This window comes from Myotis lucifugus, unplaced genomic scaffold, assembly GCF_000147115.1.
Source record: "Myotis lucifugus unplaced genomic scaffold, Myoluc2.0 scaffold_282, whole genome shotgun sequence".
Classification (NCBI taxonomy): domain Eukaryota; kingdom Metazoa; phylum Chordata; class Mammalia; order Chiroptera; family Vespertilionidae; genus Myotis; species Myotis lucifugus.
The window spans coordinates 1,483,953-1,493,009 of NW_005871330.1; the positions used below are offsets into that span (position 1 = coordinate 1,483,953).

Here is a 9,057-nt window from a genome sequence, read left to right on the forward strand (position 1 = left end):
GGTAGCAGCAGCACCCAGCAGGAGTTGGGGGCGAGGGCTTGTCCTCCGTGCTATCATGAACTCCCTGGGACTCGAGGAGCCCCCCAACCCCGGAGCACTCAGGTGGGCCTCGACAGAGCCCAGCACTGCCTGGGAGCAGACTCCTGGCCAGCCCCAGACTCAGGAGAAGGAATCCAGCGTTCCCAAGAGCCCGCAGGACTCTTAGACACACAGCCCCCATCTGCCTGGGCTGCAGGATCCTAGCTCCGTCCTGGCTGCCACGTGGTGTCACCTTGTCCCCCCAGCTGACTTCTCTCTCTGTCTGTCCTGCAGCCGACAAGGAGGCTGACGAGTATTACATGAGGAGGCGGCACCTGCCCGACCTGGCGGCCCGCGGCACCCTCCCCGTCAACGTCATCCAGATGTCCCAGCAGAAGCCCTTGCCCCGCGAGAGGCCTCGCCGGCCCATCCGCGCCATGTCCCAGGACCGGGTCCTGTCCCCGGAGCGGCGCCTGCCCGACGAGTTCCGCATGCCCTACGACCGCATCCTGTCGGACGAGCAGCTGCTGTCCACGGAGCGCCTGCACTCCCAGGACCCTCTGCTGTCCCCCGAGCGGACGGCCTTCCCCGAGCAGTCCCTGGCCAGGGCCATCTCGCACACGGACGTGTTCGTGTCCACGCCCATGCTGGACCGCTACCGCATGACCAAGATGCACTCCCATCCCAGTGCCTCCAGTAACTCCTACGCCACGCTGGGCCAGAGCCAGACGGCGGCCAAGCGCCAGGCCTTCGCCTCGCGCAGACACAACACGGTGGAGCAGCTGCACTACATCCCCGGCCACCACACCTGCTACAGCGCCAGCAAGACCGAAGTGACCGTGTGACCCCCTGGACAGGCCCGGCGACTGGCGGAGCAGGGGGGGGCAGGAGGGGCCTGGGGGCGGCGCTTCTAGCCCCCTGGGCTCCCTTCCCTTGTTCCTTCTGCAGGAGGTGGGGGTGGGCTATCTTCACCCGAAAGCCATACTCCCCGGCACAGCAGGTGGCCTGGCACAGCTGCACAGACCTGGGATCAGGGCAGTCACTCCCTCTCCCAGGGGAGTCCGGGGAGTGAGGAGCGGGACTAAGCCCAGTCACACCCCCACCCCAACCCCAGCAATCCTTCCAGTTCCACGTCCTCTCTCCCTTCCTGGGGCTCAGCTGCAGGCCTGTCAGCCGGGAGGCCCTGGCCTGACCCTGGCAGAAGCTGCCTGGGTTTGAACTGGCCAGCGGGTGCAGTCAGTGGCTGACCGAATAGGCTACTCGGTCTCATTCATTTACCTAGAACCGCACCACAGGAATCTTCTAGTGCCTAAAACTGCCTGCGCGCTCCGGAGCCAGGGAGCTGCTGTGTCCATAAGCACAATACCGATCTCCTGGGCCTGCTGGACTCGGACCCACTGAGTGGCCCTTCCTTTGCTGAGCCCCTGAGGCCCCACCCTGAACCCTGCCCCTCCCCCAAGCCCTGGATGAGGGACTCCTCCAAGTCCCTTTCTTCTGCTGCCTCCCCACTGTTGGGAAGCCTGCCCAGTTCCAGCTGCCTGCCCCACGCACAGGGTCCCGCCCCTCTTCTGGGGGGACTTTGCCTCTCCCCTAGCCCCAGATGTTTCACCCTGAATTCCCCCGGGCCTTGCTCCAGCCCCCTCAGAAGAGGGTATCTAGGAGGTGCAGGGACTGTTGGGACACTCTCCTAGCAACCGGATTATCTCCACACTTCCTCCAGGCCTCTAGGTCTGAACTATGACCCACCACTCAGGCCTGCCTTCCCCTCCCCTACACTGCCCCCTGGAGGCTTCTGCCATGGCCAGACAGCTGCAGGTGGGGAGGCCACTGTGACGCCCAAGGTCTCAGGGGCTGCTGTTCCCATCATCCAGGGGTCCCCCTGTCTCCCAGCACGCAGGTCAGACAGGATGGAGACAGCGGCTTCTGAAGAGGGGCAGCCCCGCACCCCCTCCCCGTCAAGGAGGCCGTGCGTGGTGGTCCTGGACCTCATCCACTCCTCCGTCCCCATCACTGCCCACCTCCTGACCCCATCTTGGTGTGGAATTTGCTCTCTGTCTGTTTCCAGCTCCCCGCCTCCTGCAGCTCCATCATTCTCTCCCGGCTGCTGCTTCTTCAGACCAGTGCCTCCTCTGGGTCAAAGGGACAGAGGCTCAGTAGCAAATGCAAATAATGGTACTCCAGGGATTGGTCTGGGGCTAACTGGGCAGCACCCCAGTCTCTCCCCTGCAGGGGACACAGGCCCCAGGCAGATCGACTCCCTCAGCTCTGTTGGGGGGCCAGCTCCTGCCGGCCTGTCTCAGCCCCTTGCCTCCAGATGGGGGAGGGCAGGATGTGACCGCCTCCTGGAGACTGGACGGTGAGCTATAGCAGCATCCACTCCCTCAAGACCAGAGCCAGTGGGGAGAGAAGGGGCTCCCCCATTCTCAGGGCCAGGGCACCTCCCTGGGCTGGGGCTGGGGAAATCAGCTCCAAACTATTGGGAGAAGGTCTGATACTAAAAACGTGACTCGCCACAGTCAGACTCCGGAAACAATGACCTTGAACTGGGATTCCAGATTCCCCCAGTTCTGCATGTAATATGTATGGCCCTTAAAAAGGGAGGCGGGGCTGGGGCAGGAGAGCTCCCCAGTGTCAGCCCTGGGATTTTCTAGTCTAATCCAGTCCACAACCACAGAGAAATCAATTGACTGATTCCTCTGACTTATTTCAAGAATTCCAAAGCTCTTGTCTCCTCCCAAGGCTCCCATAATCACATAATCATGAGGGTATTAGGGCTCAGGGTGGTGAACACAGCCCTCAGCTCCCCCACTGGGGTAGTGTCCTGTGAGGCTGTGAGGACAGGGATAGCTCTGCTTTCCTCCCCTACAAACACATAAACCTTCCCAAGGGCTGGCCCCTGGGTTTATGAGAGTTTGTTCCAGAGGGGAGGCTAAGAGGATTAGGCTGGAGGAAATCACCCTAAATAGAGCAATTGGCCCTTCCCAGAAACAAAGGAGTGTCTCTCACAGCTGGTCCCTAAACCCACTGCCCTCTAATCCAGCCCCGGGCCAGTCCCTGGAAGGCTGCCTGTTGGTGCAGAGGGGAAAGGATATGGGTGGGTGAGAAAGGCCTCCCCATGTGTCTATACACACATACTCTCCAAACCAGAAACCTGATCTCGTCTTTCTCATCCTGTGAGAAGCATCTTGGCACCAGTTCCCCAGCCCTCAGGATGACATTCCTCATAGGCCCTGTCTTTCTGTCTCAGGGGTTGTTTGAAAGATTGATTCCAAAATGTCTCTCATCCCAGCCTTACCGTTATCCAGTGTAAAACCTCTGGGGTCAGTCAGATCAGAAAATCCTACCTGAGCCCCAACTTCTTTTCAGTGATTCTTCTGCTTCACGCTGGGGTCTGGGAGGAAGGGAGGGGAGAGGAAGAGAGAAATCCATAGACTTGCTCCAATTCAGTCCATAAAATGACATCTTAACTAGGACACACAAGTATCTCACTCATTTGGTTGGTCCATCCAAGTTTGCAGAACAAGCAAAGCCACATTACTAGACAAGTTCAGGCAGCAGATAAGCAAGGGTTCTGGGATTAGAACCCAGATGTCATGACTTCCGCCCCACCAGGCCCTGCCCCACAATGAAAGTCCCCCTCCCCCAGCAAGGGAAGCCCAGAGTCCAGAATGTTCCTCTACTTGCTTTGTTCTTTTTGCGAGTCTCTATTGATCTGATTGGAATGGACTGGGATCTGCCAGGTTCTCTCCTGCCCTGAACATTCTTGCTGGTTCCTTGGCCTTCGATAACAGCGAAGCTCCCACAATCCCCCATGCCTTCCCACTTTCCCCATCTTGCTCCTCCAGTTAACTCTTGACTCCCTGAGTTCCTAAGTCACAGAGGCTTTCCCAAGAATTCTGTTAACCCCCTCACTTGGCTCCCCAGTCTCTTGGGTGATGGGTTTGCCTTCTAGAAAGTTCCAAATCTTTTCATTCAAATTTCTCCTTTTTTCCACTCTCCCACTCCGAAACTCTTTCATACATTCAGTCTTTTATGCCAGTTCAGTCTTTCCTTCCTCTCATCTCTCTGGCCTTGCCCTCTTCCTTAACTTACCTTTCTTCATCCCTAATTTCTTTTCCTTGGTCTTGCTATACTCTCTAGTTGTGACACCTACAGCTCTCAGTGAAAACATTTAAAGAATGAGACATTCAGATCTTCTTTTGCCTCATTGGTTTATCCTTCCCCTCCTGCCCCTGGGAGGTGATGCCCCAGGGCACGTAGCCAAGGGCTCCTACCCTGGTCTTCTGGAGGGAAGCCAGAGAAGCTGCCCTGGCAGAGGTATCTTGGCCAGGCCCGTCCCCCTAAGCCACTGTCCCAGCCTGCCCTAGCCCAGAGGTTCCTACTCTGGCCAAAGTTCATATCCTTGAGGGCTTTTGGCCACTGTTCCACCTCACACCTGTCCTGCTTGTGTGTCACAGATCTCCCTCTGTCCCAAAATTCTGGATGGCCTCGTGACTCCCCAAGTGTGGAGAAATATCCATTCCAACAACCCTGCCACCAAAAGATCCATTTCTTCAGAGATACCTTGTCTGCCACCAGCCATCCATCCTCCTACTCCATCCACAGGCAACTGTGAACTTGACCCCAGGTATTCTGAAAGGGCTGCTGGGCCCTAGAAGGCACGGCTTTGGGAAGCGTTGACATGTTACCTCCCGCATACATTCATCCACCATCTTCCCTAAACCTGGGAAACTTTGCTCTGAAGTATATTCAAGGAAGCTTGTTGTGTTTTAATGAAGTATTTTTCAGGGTTCAGATGCTATTTTTTATAGATGCAGCATTTTAATGACAGAGTCAGTATGAAAGATATGTCTTCCTGAGCTCTATATTTGATTTCGGAAGGAAGCATACTACAGGAGGAAAAAGCTCGGGGCCGAGTCTCTTGGATACACTTCTACCCTGGCTTTGTCTCCATCTTGCCGTGTGACTGAGGACGAGCCCTATTCTTGCTCAGTGCCTCAGTTTCCTGTAAAATGAGGGGGTTGACTAGATGAACTCTGAAGTTTCAACCAGCTCTTACATGTTAGGGCTTTCATTAACCTTCTTTCTTCACCTTCCTCCCCATCCCAACTGAGCTGCATGGTTCCCATTAAGGCTGCCCCACGGTGACAACCTTAGATGCCCTAGACAGCCACCAGACTCCTCACCAGAACCTGGGTGGGCCCAGGGTCTTGGCCACCTAGGGATGCTCTCATATCTGAAGGTGTAAGGGCCTACCCATTCAATAGGTTACCCACCGTGTGTCATGGAAGTCCTCACATATAGACATGCCTACTAAGTCATCTATGGTATCTGTGTCATTGGGAAATTCTGAATTTGAAATTTTCACTTTGATGTGGTCCTTAAAGCTGGAGGGAGGGAGTTCTGATTTCAGAGAGAGGATGGGCTAGAGGAGAAAGGTCCAGAGGTTGGCCTACAAGGGCATGATGTTTGTATTTGAGATCAGTGGGGACTGCATTCCAAGCCACAGAGGAGCGTTCATGGTGGAGGCTCTGTGTGGCAATGGATGTCATATCCCCCTCCAGAACCTGGGTCCTGAAGACTGAGTCTGGACACTGGGCTTCGTTCCAGCTGGAGGAAGGGAAGCATCACCTCTGGGCTGCTAGGAGCTGGGCATCCTAGTACCTCACTAGCCCCTCCGTGGGACACTATTGTCCTCCCGGTGAAAGCTTGTGAAGCAAGATTGAGAGTCCAAGTCGGTATCATCAAACCCATCTTGTAAATCAGCAAACGCACCAACCTTCATCCGTCAGAGAAATGACGTTACATGTTCCCTTCATGTCCTTCCTGAGGGAGAGGGAGAACCCTGCTCAACTCTGCTGCCCGCTCCGCTGGGACCCTCGAGTGCCACTCCATGGGAGGACTCATTCATGTGCTTCATAGTGGCAAATATTCCTCTAGTTCTGTAACTCAACTAGACATTTTGTAGTAAAGAATTCTTGAAATTCTCTAATAAAAAGCAATTCTTACTGTAATATTTTTAGTTTGGGGACACAATTTCCTAAGGGGGGATTAATGAACATTTTTACGCATTACCCCAATTTATGGATTCCGTGTTTATTATATGGTAGCACTGATGGAAGTACCTTTCTGTCTGTACCTTGCAGTTTCTTCATCCCCATCAGCAAGCTTCGTGATGAGCAGTGCTCTCGTCACTGCGGCTCTGTACAAATCTCATCGTCCTACTTACCTGTCAAAGCACATTCTATATGTACTGTAAACAGATATCACTTTAGTAAGATTTAGTCGAGGATTTTTCCACTTTTGTCAGTAACATATATTTATGGATTAAAAAAATAAAGCTGTTTCAACATAACCTGTCTCTGCAAGTATCCATGTGCTTAATTTTACAAACACAGAGCCAAAAAAAAAAAAGGAAGAAAAGAAAGAAAAAAAGAGAGAGAACTCATAGACATGGACAACAGTGTGGTGATTGTGGGGCTGGCTGGGGGGACGGATGTGAAAGAGGAAATAGAGGGGATAAATGGTAATGGGGGAAAAGACTAAATAAATAAATAAATGGAATGAAAAATCCTGAAATGATGTAGAAAATCATTGGAGATGGGCAGAAGCAGGGATTGACTGCAAGTGGAAATGAGGGAACTTTTAGGATGATAGAAGTGGTTTAAAGTTGGATTAGGATGATGGCCATACTGTATAAATTTAGTAAAAATCATTCAACTGTATACTTACAATGAGTGAATTGTATGATATGCAAATTGGGCCTTAATAATGCTTTTGTAAATGGTGAACAAAAGGAATATAGGAAGGTAGACGTGGAACAAGTGCCAATGGATGAGGTATAGCAATTCAAAACATAATTAGGAGTTATAACTCTCTGTCCATACTCATCTACACTAGCACTATTATTCTTGGACAGTAGGTCTCAGTTTGGTTTTAGTTATAATTCTTGTAGTTACTATGAGTGATTAGAGTACAGGTGGTTAAATATCAATGTGATTTAAAAGAGTGAATCAAGTTATACCATGAAACTTGATTTAGATTTGAAGCCTTGCTCCAGGTTCTCTTTCTTTGGACTCGTTTTTTTATATTATCTTCTTTGGCACATGTTCACTCATGCTGCCAAGATCATCTCCTGTCCTGTTTCTGAGTTTTCAGCATCACCTGGACACTGGTGGGCTCAGGTTCAGCAAGCAGTGCTGACAAACAGAACATGTCCTCGGCCAACTCTAGTGACTCCATGGCTCCTAGAATCCACAGCCAGTTAGACTCTCTTACCACAGCCCAGCTCCATTGTGATTAAAACTCTTATCTTTGGATGTGATGCACTTACGTTCAGAAATCCTTTTATTACTCCTGCCAATGGCATTCTTTACCTAGGACAAAGTAATAAGCCTATTTACTCCTCTAATGCATAATAACACATAACCACACATTCTGAAATGCATTTTGCTCACTACATCATTTGTTTACTAACAATCATTATTACAGTGCATTGCTTCTATGTCATAGTGGCTCTCACCCATAATGACTCATAGCAAGTACACACACATACACACACACACACACACACACACACTACAAGCATATATAGGGTGTCCCAAAATTCACGCAAGAAGTAATTTTGATAGAAAACACAAGTTTATAATTAAAATTGTAAATTTTTATTGATTCATAAAGTATACAGTATAGGGTTATGTATGGAATAGCATATTGGATAAATCGCCTCCACAGTTTTGCTGGCACATACACAAAGCCGTGGTCTTCATTGGTCTTCATTGTCCCTGCTCCTGGGCCATAATTGGTACTTGGTAATGCTTATCAAATTGAAGGGATTGAAATCAAAGGGCAACAGATATTAGAATCTGATTCAATAAACCAAGTAAAATTAGGTTTTTTTTGTTGTTGTTGTTGTTAATGCTCACACAAAATTCAAATCTTGCGTGAATTTTGGGACACCCTATAAAAGCTTCATTAATCTATATTCATTATTGGAGGGAAACCCAAAGGAAAACAAAATTCTGAATTGGAGATATATTTTTTACAGAAGTGCAATTTAATTACAATGCTTACACACACATATAATGACTAAATTAAACTAGCAACATGTTCCCAAACAGAAAATCTCAGGCCTTCCTTATTGAACAGGTAAGAATAATGGGTAATTAATATAAAAATTGTCAAGAGATATGGTTCAAAGAGTTCTGAACATGCTTTAAATGATATTTCTAAAATACCTTAAAAGATCATTCTCTTAGCCCTGGTCAGCATTGCTCAGTGTTGCCCCGGGCACCAAAAGATTATGGTTGGATTCCTAGTCAAGGACACATACCTGGGTTGCCGGTTCCACTCCCGGTCCCTGGTTGGGGCATGTGCAGGAGACAACCAGTCAATGTGTCTCTCTCATATCCATGTCTCTCTCTCTCCCTCCTGTCTCTGAAAGCAATGGGGGGAAAATCCTCATGTGAGGATTAACAAAACAACAAAAGATTATTCTCTTAAATAGGCTAAATGGCCCCTTTAAATACCATCAACTCTAACAATTCTGTTTAATTTTTTTCTCTTTGATTCTCAAGAGAAAACTTCAATTTAAGCCCTATCACATTTATCATTAATTCCAAATTGATGAAATCTGAATAAATTAGGTCCTAATATACCACCATTAATAAGCCAAGGCCAGTGAAATCTCAGGTTGAAATCACAGAGGTGTCAGGAATACTAGACAGCTTTTCACCTTCAATGTCACTTGAGACACTGATCTTTTTCCTCTCTGGTTGAGCAATAAGGAAGCACAAAACCTCTAGAAAGGAGGAAAAATATTTTCCTTCAAGATGTTAAGAAGAAGACCAAGGATACTCAGTGTTTGGACTGCAAGTGTGTCAGGAGTGGGAAAATCAGAAAGAGTAGAAGTTGGGGATGCGAGCTTTGAAAGTTCCAGATGAGGGATGTGTTGTCAATGTCATGATGTGTTGTCAATGTCATCTCTGGTTTCTTCAACTGTCAAAGCTGGGATATTAGTCTCAAAGAATTATCACAAAA

The 9,057-nt window shown here is 49.5% G+C and overlaps 1 protein-coding gene across 1 annotated transcript in view; it reads left to right on the forward strand.

Moving 5' to 3' along the window:
• SHISA6 (shisa family member 6) overlaps positions 1-1,586 on the forward strand; it is a gene marked incomplete at its 5' end in the record, with an annotated part of 280,621 nt that extends 279,035 nt beyond the window's left edge. The window contains one exon of the mRNA XM_006099740.3: positions 313-1,586. Within this exon, the coding sequence (XP_006099802.1) occupies positions 313-863 (551 nt within the window). The remainder of the gene's footprint in view (positions 1-312) is intronic.
• Positions 1,587-9,057: the final 7,471 nt, after the last annotated feature.